Below are 25,797 nucleotides of genomic sequence, written 5' to 3'. Positions count from 1 at the left end.
TAGACAAAGTCCAGACCTTAATCCAGTCAAGAATCTGTTCACAAATTTAAAGAATAGTAAAGAAGTTCAGGTTCAGATGTGCAACGCTGGTAGAGAGGAAATGACTCCAAGGGCTTAAAAACAAATGCACACCACACTTTTCAGATTGTAATTTCTCCAGTCATTTATACTTTCACTTCCTCTTAGACATAACACATTTCTCTTTTCTGGTTTGCCATGTAAAAATCTCAATGAAATACATTAAAGTTTGCACAAGAACAAAAAAATACAAAGATGAATTAATTTGCAAAGAACTTTTCTTAAACTGCTGAGTAGATTTCCACTTATATTTTCAACTTTTTTGCTTCAAACTGGCCATTTTTCTGAAGCTAAACTGGTTTTAGCATTTGTGGACACTGAATACCAAGAGGAAAAGTTGATTAACTAACAACTTCTGTGACATTTTGTCAGCAAAAAGAAAAAAAAAAATCAACTTGCAGGAAACCTGGAGGGGTTTTATTTCTTTCTATAAATAAACCTCCGCCTCCCAGGTGTTCCTCAACTCCACGATGCAAACCGCTCCAGTAAAAAGACCCAGGGAGGTGAGCCGCATAGCTGAGCAGTGACTCAGCCCAAATACCTCGGAGTCGCAGTTGCTTCAAACCGCATTTCACAGCAGCTCAAGGTCCAACTGTAAAACATTCACACAAACAAACAAACAAACACGGGACAATCCGGCATGAATAGCTGGCATTGGGATGGTGAAAGCAACGACCTGCCGCAGCCTTTCTGCTGAGTCTTATCTGACCGACGGCATTCCTGTCGCCTGACGACAGCCCTGCAGCGCATGATGCCGCACACAGGAATTTATAACCAGGTTTCATTCGTCTCTGTAATGTTCAGCGGAGTTCTCAGTATGCAGTGAGCTGCAGAAAGGGTTTCAATCATTAATGAAAGGCAGATTTGTTTTCAGATGTTTGATGGGGAGAATAATAAAAAAAAGGAAGAAAAGCTAACTGAGTTTAGAGAGCTGCAGGTATTCAAATGAAGGCCATCAGATATCTGCAGCGTGTTCCTCCTCTTTTCAAAGCCACGTCTGTGACAAAAGGCGGGCGGTCCGTCTTCATTCCTGTGAGCGGACAGTGATGGGAGGGTTTTCAGCCGACTGCCCCAGGGAATTCAAACCATCCCGTCATTCAGCTGGCTCCCTCTTCTCAACTCTTCAGGTCTTCATTCCCTCCAGAAATATGGAAGGTTCAGCAGGCAGCTGAGGTAGAAGCCAGGGCCAACAGAGAAAGGGGGTTCCTAACATTTCCAAATGTGTCTTTACCAACAACGGCGGGGGATTTTCTCTCCCTCCACAAGTGAACAAAAAACTGGTCCAACATGTTGCATTTTTCCAGTAAGCATAGCGAAGTCTACCAGAGGAAAATATTCCAGCAATCTGAGCTCATGTTGCTTCCTCTTCATTTCAAGACACCGAAACTGTGACTCCAAATATCACATTAAAGCCGTGTGAAAAACTAAGTCATGATCTTACAGAAAACTCTGGATCTCTAGTCTGGACCACAGATTATTACTGATATCATAATGTCAGAGTGGGAAATACCTGAAGGCAGAGCTGGGCGATCAGGAAAAAAATAAAACAAAAGATATTTGTTGTACAAGATCCATTTTTTTCTTTGCTTTTTTCTAAAAAAGAAGTTCTAAATGAAATGGCTTTTATTTCAGTCATCCTGTCTGTGAGTTCTATGACAAAGTATTTGGGCCACTCTACAAGAATATTTGTTTAATTATGAGAATATAGCCATATTAGTAGACTAAAGATGCAATTTTGCCACAAAAAAGATTAAAATTATGAAGAAAAAGTTATTTTAATGAGAAAAAGCTTTGATAGGAGAGATCTGACATGATCGTTTCAGTCCATGTAGTTCATTTTTAGATCGTTTCAGATTCCTGCAACTGATAACAATATGACTAAGTATTTCTATTAGGCATTAAGGATTATCTGTAAAAGTAATATCAAAGTATATATCAACAAGGTGCTCATTTTAAATGTCTATTTTTCATTCAGCAGCTCTCATTAAATTATTACTTTATTCTCATAAAATTACAACTCTTTTCTGGTAATGTGATTTTATTCCCATATTTTGATGATTGTCACACCACTGTATTCTTATGATATTATGACTTTGTTCTCGTAATTTAAATAAATAAATCTTGGACTGGCCCCGATATTCCATCATAGCATTGCCCTGAATTCAAAGTCTAACTAAATACAAGCTGCAAAACTTCATTCTGAAACAAGATGGCGGCTCCACTAAATTATGGAAACCAAAGAAGTGCACTAAAAAAAACAAAACAAAGTACAGATGTTTCAAAAATTAAATTATACAGAAAATTCAATCAATCAAGAAAATCAATTTATCACCCAGGCATTGTTGAGCTGGGCGACATTGTGATTTCCTTTATCTCCACCTCATTGGTGTTCCAGTTGCATATTTTATTTCCTGTACATTGTTGGAGAAATCTTCTGCAAGGTTTCAGACATTTAATGCTGAAAATATTTTCACATTCTAAGCTGTGATTTTCACCTTGTTGCAATTCTTGCTTTGATTTTGCACACTGTAGATTTAACCTGCATCCTCTGTTTACACTAAACAGGAGTAAACACAGACATGGTCATATTTTCTAGAATCTGCTTCCATCCGTCCAGTAAGTGTTTTCACAACACGCATCTGAGCTGCTGTAGCACTCAGTGCAGGACGAGATAAATCTGATACGGGCGTCTGCAGCGCAGACAACTGCAGAGAATATATGCAAACAGGATCAATCAGAAATTAATATTCAAGTAATAAATTAGAATAAATCAGCAAAAATAATAAATCGGCCTGCCGCAGCAACAGCTAACAGTTTGCAGGGCCTCATGCTGCACTTTGACCCCGTGCACCTTGGCAGGCAGTGAAAGGGATTTCACATGAATCGAGCTTTCTGGTCGGCGAGGCAGCACACTGCTCGCTCCTTGGTGTTGTGTGTTTCAGGAATGTGTGTTTGTTTCTCTGCCGGAGGTTTTTACCCTCTGCTGCGTCTGAGCTGGAAACGTGGAGCTGAATGAGGAAAAAGCTGAATTCGACCCAATGTCGCTTTTAGACAGAAACTAAACACAGACAGAGAGAGAGTGATGGTTTAAAATGACAAACAAGCAACAGAAACTCTGGCATCACACAACAGTTGCTCAGTTTACCTGCTTCTAAAACTTATAGAGATAAAAATCGTAAAGATTTGACTAGCGTATTATGTGCAACATTAGTTGAAATTCAATTCAGCTCAACATTTTTAAAATTAAAAATGTTTTAAAGTTGACAGAAAATTTGAAAATGTCTCTAGGTAATTATGTGATATTGGAAAACATTATTAGCAATACATAAATACCAACTATAAAGGATTTTAAAAAACTTCAAAAAAGCAATCAATGCCCAGCCTGGTGGAGGGGAAGGTAAAGCCTGGTGGCCCGCCAGGATTATAAAACGCAGAAGGGAACTTAGTAACCTCACTAGGAAAATAAATATCGTAATTCATATTGTCAGAGTTCAAGAAGTTATTTACAGAACTCCTGTAGACGTCTGTATTACAGCGGTTGTGAAGAAGTCTCTAACTGAAGAAACTGTTTTAAATGACACTTTATGAAGAGTCCACTTCTCCAGAGGTTCCAGTCATCCCCAGAACAAAACCAGAAGCGGACTTCTTTTCAGATTGTTGAGCATTTTTAGGTCTGCTGCGATAATGGAAGTGTCCTCTCCAAATCAGACTTATGGAAGATCTTGCTACAAACAATCACTGAAGGACTGTGTGCTTCATTGATCAAGGTTTGGAACCAACAGAAAAAAAAAAAAAAAGTCAAAAGAATATATCCAAGTTCCATCAGAAGCATGTGTCCCTAACTGATCAACCCTGCATCAATCAGATGCAGCTCTATTCTAAAACTTATAACACGACTTAAAGAATGTTGTTTGTTTCTGGTGGATTTTTGAACAGCAGCTGCAAAGCCACTCTTTATGGCTGTGTTCTTTATGCCCCCATTTAAAAATGAAAAGTTTCTAACTGATGTAAAGCTTTGGTTCTCCAAAACAAATATTTGTATTAATAAAACCGAGTGAGGTCACTGGTTTCACTTGTTTAAGTCTGTTTCCATATTATAAATAATTTTTAAATATAAATTTGAGAGTCTTACTTAATTTTACTAAACTTTCTAAAACTAGAAACAAGCTGAATATAATCCATCAATCTGTTGTCATCTTCCCCTCCAACCTCAGCTGTTCGTCTTCAAAGATATCGACATATTTGGAAGCTCTTAATTTGAAGTTCATTGGGTTGTTGATGTGGTATTACAACTTACTGCCTTGCAGCTGGAAGGTCCTGGGTTTGAACCCCAGCCTGGGGTCAGTCTATATGCAGTTTGCACATTCTGCCAGAGCATTCATGGGTTCTCTCTGGATATTAGGACGTCTTCCCAAGTGCAAAAAATATGACTGTTAGGTTCATTAGTCCAAATCACCACACGGTATAAACTGTGTACTGTGTGTATATATATATATAATGAAACAACAAAATATAGACAACACAAACTAAACAAACCCGGAACAAGCAAAAACCATTTCTCTGTAAAGGAAGATGGAATCCTGATTAAATCTCCACAGCAGATTTAACAGCCAACAAGGCGAAACGCCTGCAGTGACAGAGGAATAAAGTCTCATCTTTGAATAAATCATTACATGATGAAGGCAGAAATCAGCTTACGGTTCTTCAAAATTCCAGATGTAAGCCATTAAAGGGATTTGGTGCCAAAGTCTGAGGGGTGTTAAGTAACCGGTCAAGTTGAGGGGGAAGAAGAAATTGTGGTTAAAGCAAAACCAGTAGGAAGAAAATGTGTCTCAACCTCAACAGGAAGGACAAAGATCTCTGTTGTTCAGCCTCCAGCTCTAATAAAACTCATTCATGAAAACATCTGATGAGTTTTCAGTAAGTTTGACACATCTGTAATATGACTAGCAAAACAACAAATAAAACATTATGTTGCACCAAAACCAGTAATATGATTTTCTGTTAACTATCCAGAAAGCAAGACATAAAGGCAGTCCTCAGTTTTTGACACTCTCTGACTCTCCTGTGCCACAACACAAGGATCCATTTAAACTGGCAGTAATGTTTAGCATAACTCCACATGACTATTTGTGGTACTAGAACATTTTCCTAGAGACCCTAAGCTACAGTGCTACTCTCTTACCAGGCAGATATTTTCTTGTAGGCCATTTCCCGACTTACAAAAACCAACACGCATCTTATTTAAACAGGATGTTCTCCTGTCTTTCCCATTTTGATAAGTGTCAATCGCAGCAACAAGATGGAAATAAACAAGTAAACATAATGATATGTTAAGGAAGATAAGAAACATAGGCTAAAAATATCGATCTTTATATATATATATATATATATATATATATATATATATATATATATATATATATATATGTATATATATATCATACAACACAAATAAATCCCTAGTGCTGATAATTATGGAAGAAGATGCAATTAAACTTTCATAAATCCAATATGTATTTTTAGAAGCAGCTTTCAACTTTCCCTATAGGTCTTGATCATTTCTTTTACATTTAGTCTGATCTGACCAAAACAATTATCTGTACTTTAACAACACCAAGAAATATTAGTTCCTCTCCAGGACAAACTGTTTTTATTTAGCATGTCCAAACAGCCTCTGATTTCACAACCATCCTCTGAATACTTTGTCCCGGTGGCATTATGTTTGCATCCTGATTGAGACAGAAGATGTCCCTATCAGCGTTCAGTTCTTTGAATATGCACCCCTCAATGAAATGAAATGTGGAGTGCAGAAATGTGACTCGATAAAAACCAACAAATGGGTCGAGCTTAGCAGGAAACAAATGATGAGACTTTAGCAAGAAAGGTAGATGTCAAACATTTCTGTTAAAGCTCAAACTGCAGGAATTGAAGGACAAAAGTCCACATCAAATCAATAATAAAAAAAAACCCTATAAAATAAGTTCCTGACAAACTTTTGTTGCCTGATATTTACATTTTGTTTTTTAACATTTTCAATTCAAACTCGTACCAAACGGAATGTCTTGGTATCCAGACCCAAGGAGAAAATATGTTGCAGAAGCTGGGAAATAGAGGCGAGAAAACACAAAAGAAAAATGTAATTTTCTACTAACTGGTTGCACTTTTAACTTTAATTCAAAGTGTGAATTATGTTCTTTAAGAATAACATAAGTCTCCCCCTTCTTGTTTAAAATTTGTGGGAAGGAAAAAAAAAATTTGCATTTGTCCTTGAAAAATATTGTAATTTTTAAAGAGTAAATAAAACCTTGAATTTCTTAGCATCATCATAAGGAAGTTATAAAAAAAACATCCAGCTCATAAAGTGTCAACTTTAACTATTTGGGTTAGAAACTGTTTGTATTCTTTTTCGCCACTTTGCGTCTCCATCATCAGCATTTGTTATCCCCATTTTCTGTCATTTCTATCCCTATGTTTGCAGTTGCAGTAAATTTAAAATGTAAACTTTTTAAGGCTTCATTTAAACTGTTTTCCATCTCTGCCTCAACTGAATTAAAGTTATTCTAATTTCACATCTATTTTAAACCTGTAATTCAGGCTGTTGTATTTTTTTTGGTTTATTTACGATCCCTTCCACTTTATTTTGTTCCAATTTTTATTGCTAAGGCGCTAAATACAACTCTTCATCAATTCCAAAAAAAAAAAAAAAAAGAATAAATTGACCTTGTGTCAGGCTGCCGGTACAAATATTCACATTCTTTGAGCTTTCTTCACATATTGTCACGTTCAATACGTTACTCATTGTCATCTGTTAGTATTTTATGCAACAGATCAAAACAAAGTTGTTCTTTGTGTTCAGCTTGGCTGGAGAGGCACAGAATCTCATGAACTTTGATTAGGCCATATAATCATACGTATCACAATCTCATAAAATTTCAATTAAATATACTGAAATTTGTGGCTGCAACGTGTTTAATAGAAAACTGAACTGGAAATGGGTGACAAACTTAAAATCTCTCCATAAAGTCTGAGAACTACTGAATAGGACCGCTTCGGGAGATTAGGAGTGCATCATAGGAGAAATAAGGTTTGGGATTGACAGAATTAGGTCGTTTTCTGTGACCTTCTCAGGGGCTGAGGACCATCTGTCAGAGGTCAAAGCTCAGAAACACCTGTCCTACCTGTCTCTAGGGTCGATCCAGCTGGTGGACTGTTCAATGTGGTTGATGTAGTAAATTTTCCCATCAAAGTCTTTGGCTTCCTCCCAACCGTGTGGTAGTGGCAACTCCTTCCTCGGCATGTCAGGCGAGTCTCCATGTAATGAACTCTTCTCTAGGCAGAATCATAACGAAGGGACACCATCGCTTTTCTCTGTCATCACCACCATCATCATCATCATAATCAACAACAAAAAAGCAGATCTTTACTTCCAAATCAGCAGGCCTGCTGCGGTTCGGATTATGCCATAATCCAGAATAATAATCCACAGAAAGAGAACCTTAAAAATGAGAAGGATTTCAGAGGATGGAAATGGTCCAGGAGGCTGCACTTGCTCACCAAATTATCAGCATCCGTCTTTAAAGAAAATAAAAATAAAAATAATCCTTAAATTAATCCTTCACAGTTGTCCGGTGTGGTTTCAAACGTGTCGGGGAAACTTTCAGGCGGTCTGGGGGGAACTTTTTTCAGGTTAACTCCAATTACCCACGGTCCACAGAACACGCTCTTTTAACGGCCACAAAACCGCCGTTTGAGCCACAAAAACCAAACAAACACGCGGATAAAACCACCACGGGGAAGGTGACGTCTCCGGAGCTTTGGTGTCTGCCGCCGCAAACGGTTCGGGCTGCGGATGGAGTTACTGAAAATTCCCCCTCACGGAGCTTCGGGGTTCTCCTCACCAGCAGGCCACCATGTTGATCAGCGGTAACCGAGGCTAGCAGCCAGCCAGTGGAGGAGGAGGGGTGGGGGTACAGATACTCCGAGCCGCCCCGAGCGTGTCACAAAGAAGTACCGAGAATCTCCACGGCGGCTTAAATCCCGTAAATCCAGCGCAAACTTTCCGCTTGTCCAGTTAAAGTCTCTGCTCGAAGTGGGGGGGGGGGGGGGGGAAACGGATGAGAGCTGCGGCGGTAAAGTCTTTCCCTCAGTCCCGATCACTTCTTCGGTGCACCGCCATAAAGCTAGCTGTGTTCTCTACCCACTGCTTCCGGTTTCAAAATAAAACACCTGTTGATTAATACAGCCCGTAAAAATAAAACATCCTGTAAAAATGCTCCCCTGGGCAATTCATTATTATTGAACCTAATCTTAATACATTCAATGATTTTTAAATTAGCAACACAAAGTATAAAGAGTTTTTTTTTCAAAGTATTGACGAAATAGTAGAATTTTGTTCAATGGGGAAAATGTACATTTTAAATTTGACTTTTATTTATTAATTTTTTGTTGTAGTTTTTGAATATTTTATTTATTATTTCGATTTATCAGCTTTAAAAAACAGACAGGGGCATTGTTGTTTCTTCTTCTATTTTTAAAGTCCCATTTTTGTATTGTTACTAAAATAATAAGTAAATGATAATATATCCAAGTTATTTAAATTAAACTATTTTTTGAAGGAACAAATGCCTGTATATTGTTTGATTATCTCTTTAATTTGAGCAAATGTTTCAATTTGCTAAAAATGTTGTTAGAATTTATTATACTATGATATCTATATTTTAATATGTATCCAAAACATATTTTCCAAATAACATGTTTTGGTGTTTTCAAGTTATATAACTATATATTTAAAATCTTTAAAAAAATTTTAAAAATTTAAGTCATTTTAAAAATATTCTTTAAAATTTGTGTAATTTTACTTGTGTAGATTTACACAAAACTTACAAACACATGCATATTTAAACACACAATGACTTCAAAGCACAAAAATACATGTGAAACATTTCAGAGATTTTATTGTTATTATCATTCTTTTTTTTTTAATTAATTTTATATATGATTTCTGAACAGCTAAATAAATAATTCTGAAATTTTCCTTAAAATGTCTTTTACACATTTGCTTCAGAAGTTGCTTCAGTTCTTCTTAACTTATGCAGCAGGAAGATTGAACAATCCTAATAATATTAGACCTGGTCACTCTGGGGAGGAGTTTTTTTTTTTTTTTTTTTTACCTCAGTCCACTGATAGTCACGTCTGCATCTGGCCAGCAGCGCCCCCTGCTGAGCAAATCAGCAGGGGGCGGTATTTAAACCCCACATTCCCTGAGGATTTTCTCCACATAAACATTTACATGAGAAGAAACTATCATTAAAATTAGCTCTTTTCTTCTTCTTCTTTTGCCTCATTTTTAAGTCTTATAAAAGCACAAATGATTTACCCTGAGCAATACTAATTCAGATTTGATATTTAAAACCATAGGTTCAAGTGTTTAACATTCCTCGTATTCTTTAAGGTCATACGCTAAAAACATTGGATTTTATTGATACTCCAATAGGTTTTCTGAATAAAATATGAAAAATAAATGTCCTTACATGAATTTCTCTTAAATTTGTCAGTCTTTAAAAGTCAGATTTTTAAAGACTGATTGAATCCAGTTCCGTGTGAAGCACGAAACTGCCTTTAGATGGCGCGCTAACTCCGGTTTTACCCCATGCAGGTGGAAAAACCATAATCAATCGAACCTCAGTTTCAAATCAAAACTGATATCCTATTTAATTTAAGACAGCTCTTGAAGTCAAATTTGTAAACATTCACATACTTTTACTGACATCGTGGTGGTTAGGATGCCTTCAAGTTCCGTCTTCCTTAGTGGTCAGGTCAGTTTGGTGGTCAGTCAAGAACAGGAACACCAAATTGATTTCATTCATGAAAATAATTCTATCAAGAATTTTAATTATATTGGTAAGTAAAAATGAGTGGGATTTAAACTACATAGAAAATATCAGCCAAAGTTAAAATACAAATAAATAAAATTTTAACAAATCCAATGAATAAAACGATTAAATTAATTATAATTCAACGGAAAGAAGGTCTAACTGCTTTAATTCCGCTTTAACCAGAAGACGCTCGCAGTTTCCGAGCCACACTCGAACGCACCAAATTTCCATATTCTTTCACGCGCTTCTCGAAAACAAAAACAGGGGGGGAGAGAGAGAGAGAGAGAGGGGGAGAGAGAGAGAGAGAGAGAGAGCGGTCCCATGTAGTCAGTAAGGCAGCGAAACCTGAAGGAGCAGGAAGCTCCACGAGCAGACTCCCGTCCACCGGTCTTTGGTTCCGGTTGTGCCCACCTCACACATGGTTCTCCTCCGGCATATCTCCATCGCCTTGACCGCCGCCGTGGCCGCCCTGGGCTCCGCTCTCTTCATCGCCCTTAACTACTTCTACAAGCGGCGCGTATGGTCCCCGCAGGCGGCGTACTGCACCATCACAGAGGTGAGAGGTTCTGATGTAATTTAGTAATTAAATTAAAAGAGAGCTGTTCAAGTTATTTCCAGCGATATTTTTATTAAAAAGAAAAAAAAAACGCCGCAGAATCCCGATCCCTGAATAATGAAGGTTACGACAGGAAACAACAAGAATGGTAAGAATGATGATGATGAGGAGAAGGCTTCTGGCAATTACAAAGTGGCATGCTGTGAGGAAGATGATGATAAATACCTATGACGGTGATTGTGAAGATAATTTAAATATGATAAGTGATGATGAAGACAACTTTAATGAAGGAGGAAGACACGTAAAACAGTGACGATTATGATGATAATATTAATGAAATGGAGGGAAATGATGAGTAGAGGACAGCGACAGGGAGTCAAATTGATGGAAAGTTGGGTGAACGGATGATGGATTGGGAAGAGAAATACACAGACAGGTGGAAAGTTGAATATGATAGAGGGGTGACTAGATAGATATTAAAGGAAGGATAAAGGGACAGAGTTTTATGGACAAACACACTGATGAAAGGACAAAATGGATTGAAGGATGGATGGAAGTACAGATGGATACATAGACAAATGGATGGCTGGATGAAGGGGCCATTGGATGGACAAATGCATAGATGGGTAGTCTAATCTGTTTGGACAGTTAGAAAGTCAGTTGGAATAGACAAAGGGATGGATGGCATGGTTGGATGTATTCCAGATGAACATTCACATGTTCCTACAGTTCCTACAGTTTTCCCAAATGAACAGTTCCAGGATTGGAATGACAGATGACACATGTCTCCCTGTCTTCTGAACATGGGACACATATTGGACAACAACTTTAGGGACGATATTCCTCCATTTATTCTCTTTTAATAAATTGTGAAAAAATAAAAAACTAGTTAGAACTTTAGTAGTTGATTAATCAAGTATTTGATTGATTATTTGGACAATTAATTAATTAATCAGATATAATATTTGACACAAAGCTTATGTGACCTCTTAAGTTTTTCATAAACACAATATATTGCAAGATGCAAACAAATTCCTTCTTTTAAATAAGAAAATTAACATGTTATTTGTTCATTGTGAAATACAAAATTAGAAATATATTAAAAGATGCCATAAAACAATTCAATTCCTTTAAATAAAAGAATAAGCATTTTATTGCCTAAAATGTGATAACATAGCATTCTGTAGTGTATGCTTGATTATTGGTCCGTTAATTGATTTCTATTTTCTTTTTCTTTTTATTTGACGGATTAATAGTTGGAGAGCAAAAGGTGTTTAATAGAAGACTTTGAGGGTTTTTATTACATAATTTGAACCAAATAAAAAGCTAAAACTGCCACTTCTGAGTAGAACATATTTGTAGACAAAGAAGGTTGTTGTTTTTTTCTTCTAATCTCAAATACAAAATGTGTATATTTTTTGTACGGTTTTGGCTAAGTTATAGCTGTGAACATGCCATTCTTCCAACAAATGGCCTTTTTTCAGTCTGTATGCTCCAGTTAACAATTAATTGATTACTAAAGTAGTTGAGAATTATTTCAATAATCAATTCATCATGATTAATCGCTTCAGCCGTAAAACAAACATTGTGCCAGTTTTTTTCAGGCCAAATTTAACTGAGTTTATCTCGTTTTTCCCTGGGAGCAGAGAAATGTCAGACTTCCTTAATGAACTTTGGCGTCAATCTCCCAGTAAAATCTCTAATCTTGTTTTTTCATCTCTGAATGTATCAGTCCATTTTCAGAGGATAAAGCTGGCTGTCAGAGACTCCACATGGGGTTGTGTTTTTGTTCCTGGAGACAAATGTTCCAAGGAGATGGAGGACGAACAGACTCGCAGGGTTAAAGATGGCGCTGTGGAATTTGCTAGAAGGATCTGTAGACTACACACCCATCATGACCTTAACTTAGATATTAAAATGGAAAAAGTAACTTTAAAAAAAACGTGAATACGCAAGATAACAGCTTGGACTGTTGAAAGAGGACATGTTGACCCATCTGACTGGACTGCATTTTTCACATTCTTGACTTCTGTCCATCTTAGGCGAGTCTTTTATCAACTGCAGCCACAAACTTCATCATAAGCCATCACAAACACCTTCACAAACTCACAAAAAAATGACCTGTCTTGTATGCTCTACCACTTCATAATTATGTACCATGTTTACCACATTAAGTCCTCTTCAAATACGTTACAGGTTGATGTTATAACACAATAAAAGATTCTTATAAGTCCAAGGTGTACTTAGGGCTTAACTTACTTAGGTTAACTGGAATATACAGACTCATGATATGGCCTTATTCCTAAAAGAACAACATGCTCAGAAAGCAGCAATTAAGCCAAAACTGTAAAAGAAAAAAAAAATCTACATATTTTATTTAAGATGAAGAAACCCTTCTTTGTCTCTGAATATGTTCTACTCAAGTAGCATAGTTTCAACTTCATCTGGTTCAAATTCTGTAAAAGAGAGAGAAAGAAAATTCTATGAAGCAGCTTTTGCTCTCCAATCGGTCAATCCAAAAAATAACCAACAGATCAGCCTTAAAATATATTGTATGTTCATACTAATTCCTCTGTACTCTGATCCCCCTAAGTAAAATCAAAAGTCTGGAATTTGCTTTTTCCAGCAAATTTAGCTGTTTCCAGGTTTGCATCAGTGTTGAAAAATAAAAATGAGCTTGGAAAAATGGAAAAATATTGGATTTTTTTAGAGAAAGAAAATCTACTAACCACCAGTTCAAATATCTGCAAAGAACCAAGGTGGTTGGAGTCCGTCCTTCAGATCAGCGCTCTGCTGTAATGATTTTCATGTTTCATCAGCCCTCTACTTCCAAACAACATGCTCCACTCAGAATAAACTCTGAGCCAATCAATGGATTTTGTGCTGAAAAAGCTTCAGATTATAATCTTAGCTGCTATCTTCCAATGGAAAGGTTTGTTCAGCTGAAGCCAAACTTAAAAATAAAACTGCCTCATCAGCATGTTCTTTTTCTTTTGCAGAAGTCTGCAAACTGGGATTTTATAATACATGATGTGGCAGAACCCATGCAGGCAGTTTAAATGTTTATTATTTCTTCATTCAGGATTATCAAAATGATTTCTATTTGCTGAATGCCAGAAAGATGAGAGATTGATGTATTTAGATGTATTTTGAAGGCAACACCTCTAACATACCGCTACCTTGTGTGACATATTTTGGAAATCCACAACTCAATAAGTATGGTTCATCTTTGGGTTACAATTTCCAGTTACCTGAAGAGTCATTTGTTCAAACAATTCAAGAAAAGGACATAAAAGCCATAAAAATGTCCAAACATCAAAGCGTTCAGAAAGGAGAAAAGTGTTTTGGTACGAAATGTGGAAATTAGGTGTGGATATAAAAATTTGGGCTTATATCAACATCTGATATAAATAAGAACTATTACATTTGCTTAAGGTGACTTTTGGCTTTTACAAAAAATAGTTCATGTGAGAAAGTGGAGATGGAAACACATTTGCAGAGTAAGTTCTGACATCTTGAACGCTCCCATTCACTGGCGGGTATGTGCTGTACCAGAGGCACAAAACTCTAAAAAAGTGCATCTCCTTGCAGCCATTTTCACATGTAGTCACATGTTAAGTTGCGGGTGGGGTGTGGCTGTATTTCTGAGCAGGACCTTATTTGGACCTTATTTCAGCTCATTCTGAAAGAGACTCTAAATAGGCAGAACTGTCCAGAAATCTCATTGTATAAGAATCATTTTGTACAAAAGGTAATGAACATGTTTAGTATAGACCAGAGATCTAACCTAACCTGTTAAAGGAAGCATAATAAATCACCTTTAAGGACACACAGCCATCACAAAGCACTGGTCTTAGTTTTATTGGAAATTCTATAATTCATCCAGATAAAATTGTGTAAACTTGTAAATTAACCAATGTTTCTCTGATTATTCTTTCATGTAGCAAATATAAATAATTTAGGTCATTCAGACTGACATAAAGCAAACAAAAGTTTAGTCCGACTTAATCTCTGACAGAGAGGTGAAAAAAGTTTAATACAATTATACAAATATTACGTTTTAGCTAAAGCTATTTAATCTGAGATTAAAAATCGAGCTGGAATAGTAAGACACAGGGAAACATCGCTGCAGCCTGAGCAGCGTTGGCGAGATTTCTGCACAGTCAGGGTTTGGAATTTATCTCCAACTCAACCAGGAATAAACAGAGCCAAGCATCAAACGTTTAAGAACCTGTTGTTCCCCCGCAGCACTGGGCAGACATTAAACATGCAAACTACCATCCATGGATCTTAGAACGCTTCATTCTGCAGCAGCTGCAGCCATATCATTGTGAATTTATTAAAAACATGTAGCTACAAATTTTAAAGTTATCCAGATTAATCATGCAGCAACGAAGCGAGAAAATGTTTCTAGTTAGAGAGCTGATGAGTTTTGGCTCTAAAAGAGCTGATATGAATTATTAATTAACTTTAACTGACAGCTGGAATTAAACTAAAGCTTGTTTGGGTTCCTAAAAAGGAGAGGACTCTTGGTGTTCAGTCAGCAGATTTATCAGTGCAGTGCTGGTAAAATATGAGTCTGCTCTCCGCTGATTCAAACCAAGATCTATAATGTGAAATAAAATGTTAGAGTGTGTAATAGATGCATATTGATGCATAAACAATGATACTGTCTGATTCAGTTATCTTTGTCAGGACTGTGGAGAAAACTAATGCAGGTTGTGAACAAACTCAGCAGTTGACAATATAAAAATGAACATGGAAGCTGTTATTAATGTTGTTATTGCTAATTATATACCCAGAAAAAGCAAACTTTTACTTGCCTAAAATAGAGGTTATGATTGGACAGTTGATGTTTTGTGTCCATAGTGGAAAGAACATTGGTTTTGTAAAATTATTCACACCCATAAATACTGTGACTGTGTGGTATTTACAGGGGATGGAAACCCGGACCACAAAAATCATGATGAAAAAATCAGTGAATACTTGAGTTCCCCTCTAAAGGCTTAGACCTGCCTATAATAATAATAATAATAAGAAGAATAACTATTATTATTAGTATTATTATTATTGTTGTTGTAAAGAATTTAGATCAAAGCAAATCCAGGTGTTGGAACGACCCAAAGTCCAGAAAAACTGAGAATTTGTGTCAATTATTCTAAGTTGATGTGCCAATGACCCATCCATCCATCCATCCATCTATCCATCCATCCATCCATCTATCCATCCATCCATCCATCCATCCATCCATCCATCTATCCAGCCAGCCATCCATCCATCTTCCCCTCTGCCATGACTTGAAAAGCCTGACGTTCATATTCAAACAATAAAATGTTAATCTCATCTTTCCCCATCATAAATCCCCCGGCTCGGGGGTTTACTAATGAACGTGTTTAATGGGATTTCTCTGACTCCGCCCGCAGGAGGAAGAGGAGCGGGAGAAGCGGCAGGTTCTGGTTCTGGGCCTGGATGGAGCCGGGAAGAGCAGCATGCTGCAGGGTTTGACCCCTGGGGAGTCGGCGGCCAAAAGGGGCCGATGCCGGCCCACCCGCGGGTTCAACTTCATGAGCCTGAATGCCCCCAGCTGTCAACTCGACTTTCTGGAGAGTAGGTCTCCTTTCATCCCATTCTATGTGGATTTCTGTTTTAAGAGCATGAAAAGCAGAAATTACCCCTCCGTTCTGAACAGCAGGGGTCTTTATTTGATCAACGACTAAAACAGATCCAGTTAGGCTGCGTCTGATTCTCAAACAGCATTTTAAAGCCTGAAAAATGCAGCCATACTGAAAGGCAGCAGAAATAAAATAATGACTCCATTCAGTAATGATGGGAGTATGAAATCCTGAGGCCTGAGATTGAGTTTGAGGAGTGGGTCATGCTCTGCGACTGATTTATTCATGATCTGAACATCTAATCAGTTTCTCATCTCAGTGAGAGAAGCTCACGCCGCCACCCACTCAGAGCGCTTCAGAGACTGAGCGGCAGATGTCAGAGCATTGTGTCTGTGACGCCGATACAGAGGCAATTGGGAGGTGGTTCATCTCAGAGGGAATCCTGCAACTTGAATGGAAGTTATCATCTTCAAATGATGCATTAAAGCAGGGCTGTCCAAACCTTTGATGATGTGGGTCAAAATTATCATCTCAAAAGTACTTGCGGGCCAAAAAATAACATTTTTAAAAACAAAAATCACCAGAATCCTTGCTATACCAACCCAACAAAAACCTAAATATGAATTTATTTAATTAAACCAATAGAGGAAGAACTGGACAGTCACTCTCTTTAAAACACTCTCTTTAAAAACCACCCAGCCTTTTGACAATTACTTTATTTGTTTTGGTATCTGGAAAATTTGGCTTTTAAAAAATGTCCATAATATAAAGTCAGAAATCACCTGACACCTTGCCATTGCCTACCAACTCCAACAAAACCCTGCCCTGTTACCTAGCAACCCAAGTGGAACGGCAGCACATTTGGTTGGCTGGCTTTACGACTGTATGCGCTGCACAATGGCTCCTGGAAAAGACAAGTGTTATGTTGTTGACTTTCCTTCCAGAAGCCACTTGCTGAATTCTTGTTGGTTGTGCAGGAGGCTCTGCTAATGCTTTTCAAAGTTGTACAGATGTATAATTAGGCATCTGTATTCAGCCATTTTCATTTGCGAGTATAATAAACATTGAGTTGTGGGCGTGGCCAGCAGCAGGTTATTTGGATTTAAAATGAGCTAAAAGAATGCTCCTCTCAGCTCATTCTGAAAGGAGCACAAAATAGGCAAAACTGATCAGATTAAAATCTCATTATGTAAAAATTATGTGTGCAAAAAAAATTTATGAACATGTTTTGTCTAGCCGGGAGGCCTGGCCTAATCTGTTGTAGATGCAACAAATAATATAATTCCTTTTTTTTAAATAAGAAAATAAGCATCTTATTACCTAAACTGAAGAAACAGCAATACGTTAGTGACATTAGTCATTTACAGCACAGAATGTGCAGCTAAAACAGTGTAGGGCTAATGGATTAACCAATTAATAATTTGGTAGCAAACGTTGCTAAATAGGAGCCTTTTTTTTACAGAATTTGAACTGAGTAAAACTAAAACTATGCCCCTTCAGGAGTCATGAGTAGAAAATACAAATGACAGAAAATATTTTTCATCTTATATGCAAAATGTATATATTTCTACAGTTTTGGCGTAATTACTGCTCTGAATATGTTTTGTTTTTCTTATCAAATTGCCTTTTTTTCTATGCATACTCCAGTTAATGATTAATCAATTACTACATTACTTATTTATTACTTTAAAAAACACAATTAGTCATTTCAGCCCTAGTTCAATCACTATTTTGGCTAAAATCTTTACTCAGCGTTTTTGATTTAGGTTTTCTGATTCTTAAAGGACGAGTTCAGATTTAAAACTCATGAAACGTGGAGAATAATGAATGAGAGTTGGGGTCCTTCAATGAGTCAAACGTGCAAACCGCGCCCAGATAACAGCTTACAATATGCAACAGACTGGAAACACCTGAGAGGAAGCAAACTCAGATACAAGGAATGTGTCAAAGTTCAGATTAGCTGAACTTTAGAACCAATTCCAGGCATAAAGTCAGAGCTGGGAGATCCTATAAACATCCAAACAGACTCGCAAAAATCTGTGCATTTTCCACCTAGTGCTTGTTCTGCAGTGAAGCACAGGCTGCCAAAGCCCACACAACAAACAACCAGCAGGAACAAGCTGAACTTCTGCAGCCGAGGCGGATGCTAACCACCTCCCAGGGTGATTACAAGGCTTGGCAAGCTGCTGCAGAGACCTTCATCATCACAAGCACTCCCACCTCCTTCACAGTCATATGCTGCATGTTGCACGTGTGGGTGTGCATCCTAATGAGAGCGCCCAGCTGAGCGGCGCGTCCAGACTCCACATCGCCTCTGGTTAGCAGGTATTTACAGCTGCAAAATCACATCAGCCTGAGGTACATCACTGCCCCAGTCTCCTAGCAACCTCCTCTAATTGATGCTCACCGGTGGGGACCAAAAGTCATGGCTGGCAGCATGTGAAGAGAGATCGGTTTGACCGCAGAGCGCCTGCAGACATCAGAGCTTCCAGTTGATGTGAAACTTTGATTCGCTTGAATCTGAATCTGAGTCTGTGACGTTGGGATGTGTGCGGAGTGCTGCAGCATGCGGCAGCAGTTTGACCTCCTGGAGTCAGTTCATACCAAAACTAACAAGGCCAGACTTTAGAAAGAACCTACAAGGACAGGGGTCCAGGCCTAAGCTTGTTTGAGGACCCCAAAGATTGTTCTTTTCTTTCTTTTTTTAATGAATATGTCTTTTGTAGGGCCCTATGACATCTCTTTTATTATTTTCCTAATTCAACTTTTTCCTTTTTTATTTTTCTAAATTCTATTTTAATCATATTAACCGAAAACGAATACTAATATGGCGCAAATGAAACAAAAAACAAAATTATAAAGCAATAGCTAGATGTCAGCATTTACTGTTACTCTCTTTTAAGTATACAGACGTCTGTGGCTCAACAAAACATTGGTTTTACAAGATGTTAGTGTTTCCCCATCATTTCTTTTCAAAAATCCAAACATTATCTGCAAAAACAAAGATTCTTGTTTTAAACATAAAAGAAGTATTATGTAAAATTGACTTTTCAGAGATTTACATCATTCTATCAAGTTATTCCTTCATCAAGACCATACCTAGAGTGTTGCTTTAATTCTTTCACGCATGTTTGAGAAATACTTTAATCTCCATGGCAACTATTCAGCTGTGTAAAATGCCTGAGTGGACCTAGCTCCACTTTCAAGGTGCAGCTCCTCATCAGAGTTACAATTTCTAAGCTTCCAAGCTTCTGCATCACAGAATTTCCCTCCCCTTCGACTCTCAGGCCCCTTCAGACTAGCTGGCAGAAATTAGCAAACACTTGGTGGAACTGAACATCTGCTGAGCTCAACGTTATCAGTGAAATGCTGGTAAAAACTTTGTTAAAGGGTTAATAGAGGAGCACAGTTGGGGTGTGTTTTTAAATGAATTTAAGACTTTAAGGATGTGATGTTTAAAAAATGATGAATGACTGCGCTCTATTCCTGTAAACATATTCAACAAAGCTGCACAGGAATAAATGACAGGTGTACCCAATTAAACCCACACAGTTTCTTCTGGAAAGGAGAAGACAAAAAGTCAATCAAGTGTGGAACACTGAAGTCTTAAGGCCAATCGTTTATAGGAAAACAACATATTACATAAAGACAGAGGAACTTAGCTGTTAGACTTCCCTCCAAATCTTCATCTACGAACCAATTTCCCATGAGGATGCTGCCTCAGCTCGCTTCCTCCTTTATGGAAAATCGGATCTCATTCTTCTTGCAAGGTAAATGGAATAAATCTGTGGCCAATTTGTTTGTAGGAGCTTATCAAATTCTGCTTGTCAAACTGTCCGTGTATTTATTAAAGTGGGACCCGAAGCGGTAAAGGATGTTGACAGAAACGGCAGAGGAAAAGCCCTAGAGGAGCAGGATGAAACATGCAGCAGAGATATCATTCTCTCTCAATGGGGCTTTTTTTTTTGTCACTTAAATCTTTCAGATTATCAGACTAATTCATTTTTGACAAAGATAAACAGAGTAAATAGAAAAAGTAGGTTTTAAATCATGGTTTAAATTTGTTAGAGACAAAAAAAAAATATTACAATCTAAGTGAAAAGTAATTATCCCCTAAAACTAATGGTTGAAACACGTTTAACAGCAACAGCTATTAGCATTAGCATTTTAATTACTGTACAGGTATTCTGGCCCAGGTTGTTAGCCAGAATTTTGAGAATCAATGGCATTCATCAATCATATTTAAGTCCATACTTTGACTATGCCACTGAAACCTTCCTTTTCTTTATTTTCATGAGACAAAGATGTCTTGGAGTCTGATTAACTGCCTGGATTCATCAGACTTGTACAACTGAGTCATCAGCATAACGTTGAAAAGTTTTCTTCTCTGCAGTTGGTGGTGGAGAGGACCTGCGGCGGTACTGGGGGGACTACTTGAGACGGACCCACATTCTAGTCTATGTGGTGGACTCATCAGACAGGAGCCGCCTTCCATTGGCTAAGGCTGAACTGCACCGCCTCCTGAGGGTGGAGCCACAGCTGCCTGTTGTTGTCTTGGGAAACAAGCAGGTAAACTACAAGACAGAGTGTTGTTTTCAAGTGGAATAACAGTGTTGGTGGTGAACCCAGTCCACATAGAGAAGGTTTTAGGTATATCTGCAAAAGTTCTTTTGTGCATTCACATGGATTTGTTATCTTGGGAGACCAGAAACGATCATTTTTGAAACCAGGTTCCATAGTGGATACATTTCAGAACACTGGTCTCATGCTTTGTGTGACGGCCCGTCTTTTTTTAATCGATGACGTTGTAGCTCCATCAATCCCTCTTAATCCTATATGCGCCTCACTCACAAACAAACAAACCATTTGTTCTGTGGTTTTTGTGCTGTTCTCTAGCAGTGTTACAGCGCCACCACATGGCCTGGCATACATACTACAACAATTTCTGTGGCGGTACATCCCGTCATGTTGATGCTCAGTTTTTTCTTATTCGTTTACAAAAGTATACTGTGTTCGTCTCTATATGTACATGGCCTTGGGCCTTGTCTATGTGGGAACATTCTTTCTAAAATAGGTTGTCAGTTTTAGAGACATCTGCGTTCACACTTGACCATTTCCAAAAATGTTTCAATCCACACTGAAACACTGAAAACGACCCAAAATGAATCTGTTGGGCTTCTCTTTGGCACACGGTCATGTTTAAAAAAAAAGTGTAGAAATTAGGACTAGACAGAGTAAATTTTGTCATATTTCTACTAATAAAAGGACGGCAATTAATAACACAAGAATCTAAAAAAATGTATATAAAACTAATAAAGCAGGTGAAAGTAATTTCCTCTTTAGCTTTCCTGCAGAAATAACTCAACTCCTGAAATAAACATGCCTACACTTCCTCCTCCGCTCATATTTCTTCACTCTGTGCTCCACTTCTGGAATTATGCATGACTCCTGGAGACAGGAAGGAATATTTATCACATCTAACATCAGAGCAGCGTAGCTTTCATCCTCTCGCTGCTGTGGACCGACAGTATAATGAGCTTAAAATGAATTCAACTCAAAATGCACAATGATCTGTAATGATGCACAGTAGCTGAAGCTCAGGCAGAATGTGGTGTTTAACATTTTCTAAAGTTCTATAGGTGAGTTTAACACACTGTTCCTTTTCTGTTTTCATCTGGAAAATTAATGAGGTGAATCAAATCAAACACAATATTTCCTCAAGACTTATGAAATCTGTATAAGATTGTTTTTTTAGTAAGAGCATTATGGTAAAGTAGGGAATTGCACATTAAAATATACAATGGAACTGTTGAATCATTTAAGCCAAAAACAGCTAAATAAAGCATTCAAAAGACTGTTATACAGGCCGTCGCTTCATCCAGAACATTCTTCCCTGCCTTTTATCACATTCAGTCAAATTACAATAAGAACCTGTGTGTTGAGTAGGATGTGGTTAACTACGGCTTTAATGGTCTCTGTAAAAATACTTTAAATGGTAGGCTAATGTCCTTGTTTTTCAAGCAAGTTGGTAAAACTAAAGTCTCAAATTGTATTCAAATTCATAGTTTCAAAGCTAGAAGATTCAAAATCAGTTAATTAATATTAAAGGAATATTTTTTTAAAAACATTGAAGTTGCTCACCTAAGTTAGCTGCATGCTAGAGAAATAGCAACAACGGCATCATATGAATATATAGTTAGCATGAATTTTTGGGCAAATTGCCACAGTGTTTCAAGAATGGCTAACTATGAAACTTCTGTTTGTAATCATATGTAGAGTTTTTGTTGATGAAAGACAGAGTGATATGATAATGTTGATGCTCAGGCTAATATAACTCAAAATTGGCTAAATTTACTTGATAGCCATAATGCGTTAAGCTAAACGTTAGCAAAACAACAAAAAGTCAATATTTGTAAAACAAATGTTAGTCCTGGACTGTCTCATTTTAAAACTTATTTTAAGATGCAAGTTGAAAATGATCAAATATTTTAGTAACCAATGGTTCCGGGTAACATAGCCATGTTAGCTAGCTAGCTAGGTATTTTAGCAGCTATTAAACGTAGCCTCAACCGGCTGCGTTACAGAACACACTGAACCAAAAATCAAAAATGAAAAAAAATCAAAAATTTGCCTGACAGAAAAGTTCAGTGAGAAAAAAAAACAATGCAGAAAATACAAGGAGATAGTCAGGCCACCAAAAAATGTAAGATCTGTGATTACCATATTTAAGGTCCACTTACCTTTTTAAAAAATTAATTTAAGCCTTAATTTTAAAGAGATAAAATTACTACTTTTTAAGGATGCGTGGACACCTTGTTTTAAAAATGCACTTTTCATGTTCCGTTGCCACAGGATAAACTGAACGCATTGAGTGTGGCAGAACTCCACGAAGCCTTGTCTCTGGATGTCGTGACTGATGACAGGAAGCTGTTCCTCCTTGCTGCCCAGCTGGACTCCGAGGAAGCCAAGAGGAAGGCCTGCCAAGGTCTGGACACCGTCCAGGACCTCATCCTACAGCTCGTCTGATCTCACATGGACATGGGCTAACTGAGCCAGAAATAGAGCCTGTAAGAACATGGTTCATCCCTTTTCCTGTTTGGTGAGAGGTCTGCGCCAGACGAGGAGGTGATAGACGGAAAATCCTCCACCACCATGGAGCTTTCATACAAACAGGAGAAGAAGAGGAGGAACCCAAAATGTGGAATAGGAGGATGAAGTTTTGATGAAATCAGGTCAAACTGTCCCAGGTCTACTAAAGCTAAGTCATTTTTAACCAAGACATTGTAACATTTTATCTGAAGCTGCGCACATATTTTTTCTTGGTTTCTTGTAGATGTTTTTATGCACAGATAAGAGATTGAAGTGTTCATTCTCCTATAGATTAACAAATGACACAAACTCTATGAAATGATTTCCTAAGGGAATAATTACTGACTCCTGTGTTGATATTTTATTGGAGATTAAAAATGGAGGCCTATAACACTTTATACAACAGCCTTGCTGCAGCTGTATAAAGACAGTTTGCTGTAGGCGATTATATTTAAGGGGAAACTAAATGTATTTCCAGTGACTTTAAGTGTTTGTATTACATAATATTCTTGACTTTGTATTTTCCCAGCATTAGTTAGCCTGGTAAATATGCAAAGATATTATGAACAGAGCTAAATCACAAATGTAGTAGAAGGTCAAGAGGTGTTTGATAAAAAGTTCCTGAATACTCATTTTAGCATACGTTTGCCTTTTACCTGAGAGCTTTTGAAAATGAACCAGATACCCACTTTGATTTATTATGGAATATTATTACACACTCCAGAGAAAACAATCATCTTTAAACACTTTTTAAAACTCAAAATTATGTTTTATCATTTTACTGAAGTTTTGACACCACTTATGTGTTTTTTTTGTTTTTTTTTTACAATTAATGTTCGCTGGAAAGTAAATTAGACTTTTATGTTTTTACCCAGTCATGCTTAAAATAATAATGAATATAAAAAATGTTTTTAATGAAGACAATCAGTAATAAATTGTACAATTTCCAGTCTTTTCTGCAGCAAAGAGACCTTCTCTTTCACACAATTGAGGTTGAATTGATATATTAGGTAAAGCATTGCTGTAACTTTAATCTGACATCTAAAATGTAATTTGTAGCTAAAAAAGGATTTTATATTTTGTGTTTTTTTCCTTGTATTTCTTTTCCTATATGTTGTGCTGATTACATGTTTTAGTCTGAAAGGAATTTGATTGTATACTAGTTTAAAATTGAACTTAAATAAACTTGTGTGAATCTTATATTTTCTGTTGACTGCTGCTATGTAAATAAAATAGTTTGAATGACTTAAAATCATTTTAATTCTTAGGAAACTGTCAAAAAGAAAGTCTCAAAAAAGGACCAAGGCAGGATTAGATGAAATGAGTTGCTATTAAATTGTCCTTGAAAGATAACGAGGAACACATCGGATAATTTAACAATGATTCCATTACTTCCCACATGATCAGAGGTTCTACTCTGATCATCCTGTGTTCTAACAGGAAGCAATCAAAGATATCTTAGTGACAAGAAAATCAATCCATGTACACACATTCCTAAATGTGTGTACAAAGAATTTAAATTTCTATACAGAAAACTGGATACATAATACAAACCATCCATTTCCCTTCAGTTTTGTTGCTGTAAAATATTTATAAAAGCAAAAAAAATATAAAAGGCTGGAGATTAGGTCCATGTGGAACATTGTTTATTTAGCTTAAATGATTGATTTTAAATGTTAATGAGTTTTATCAGTGGTGTAAACGTCCGACCCACTAGCATTGCTTATGCAACACTTAGCTAACAGCATAAACAAAACTACTTTTTATACTAATTTTATTCATTCATGACTGCTGAATGGCTTTACCTCTTTAAAACTCTGGTTAAATATTTGGTGCCTGGTACTCATTGATTGTTACTTGGTGTCTGAGGAACAATAGAACCAAATCAAGCTACTCCACAATAACAAAGCCTGATTAAAGAGTTGACGTGGTATAAATCGGTAAAATGTATTTCAATTAAATGATTACAAACAAAATGTACCTACTTCAGCCAACACAGAGACTGAATTAAGGGGGTAATTATTTAAATTTCAGGGTTCTCTATTCTTAAAATAGGAACGGCAACATCTGCAATAGTTCTGTTTCCCGTCAGTACAACATGAAATTATCCAGCCAAGTAAACATCTGAGCATGAGAGACCAGAGAACAACTCAGAAGGTTTGGTTGCATAACGATCTACAAGCCCCAGCAAGTGGCACGTTATCTTGTGAAGCAGCTGGAAAACAACTTTTCTTCCGTCTGCTGACAGACCAGATCAATGCAAACCCGAGTCGATAAACCTATAGGCCAACATACCTGGCCTGGGGCAAAGTTCACCAACCGGTCGAGCAGGAAGTGCTCTGTTAGACAAATGTCAGTGTTTTTACTGGTGAGAGGGAAAGAGGTGACGCAGTCGGGACGAGAGCCCATAAACAAACAGAACCCTCCAGCTTGTACAGCTGTTATATCAGAGGGATTTCTGTGGGTGATTTGTGATATTTCAGCCAGTCAGAGGGCTCTAGAGTTCGGAAGATAATCACAAAATATTTTCCCGCATGATCAGAACTGGAAATTTCTTGATATTTTCACCTCTATATGAATTATG

The 25,797-nt window shown here is 37.2% G+C and overlaps 2 protein-coding genes across 4 annotated transcripts in view; one reads left to right on the top strand and one right to left on the bottom strand.

The window, feature by feature from the left end:
• wwc1 (WW and C2 domain containing 1) overlaps positions 1–8,227 on the bottom strand; it is a 35,256-nt gene extending 27,029 nt beyond the window's left edge. Inside the window, exons 1-2 of one of the 3 annotated variants that reach the window (XM_044141619.1) lie at positions 7,636–8,222; positions 7,260–7,410 (exon numbers count right to left, since the gene is read on the bottom strand). In XM_044141619.1, coding sequence (XP_043997554.1) covers positions 7,260–7,378 — 119 coding nt within the window. In that variant the 5' untranslated portion in view covers positions 7,379–7,410; positions 7,636–8,222. Of the gene's footprint in view, positions 1–7,259 lie in introns of all 3 variants that reach the window. The other 2 variants (XM_044141618.1, XM_044141620.1) reach the window with 2 other exon arrangements.
• Positions 8,228–10,211: 1,984 nt separating this feature from the next.
• Positions 10,212–24,376, top strand: arl10 (ADP-ribosylation factor-like 10). The gene is made up of 4 exons (XM_044141617.1): positions 10,212–10,512; positions 15,936–16,119; positions 20,518–20,693; positions 22,977–24,376. Exons 1-4 carry the CDS (start codon positions 10,375–10,377, stop codon positions 23,148–23,150), a joined length of 672 nt encoding a protein of 223 aa, XP_043997552.1. The 5' UTR covers positions 10,212–10,374; the 3' UTR covers positions 23,151–24,376.
• The last annotated feature ends 1,421 nt before the right edge of the window (positions 24,377–25,797 follow it).

The sequence above is a fragment of the Gambusia affinis genome, linkage group LG15 (assembly GCF_019740435.1).
Source record: "Gambusia affinis linkage group LG15, SWU_Gaff_1.0, whole genome shotgun sequence".
NCBI lineage: Eukaryota > Metazoa > Chordata > Actinopteri > Cyprinodontiformes > Poeciliidae > Gambusia > Gambusia affinis.
This window is presented reverse-complemented; position numbering and strand designations above follow the sequence as displayed.

What these genes read in the sequence shown, in the direction of transcription:
- arl10 (XM_044141617.1), top strand. Translation starts at nt 10,375, where the DNA reads ATGGTTCTCCTCCGGCATATCTCCATCGCCTTGACCGCCGCCGTGGCC. An exon ending in CGTACTGCACCATCACAGAG is followed by an intron (nt 10,513 to 15,935) that starts GTGAGAGGTTCT and finishes CTCCGCCCGCAG; the next exon opens with GAGGAAGAGGAGCGGGAGAA. An exon ending in TTGTCTTGGGAAACAAGCAG is followed by an intron (nt 20,694 to 22,976) that starts GTAAACTACAAG and finishes CCGTTGCCACAG; the next exon opens with GATAAACTGAACGCATTGAG.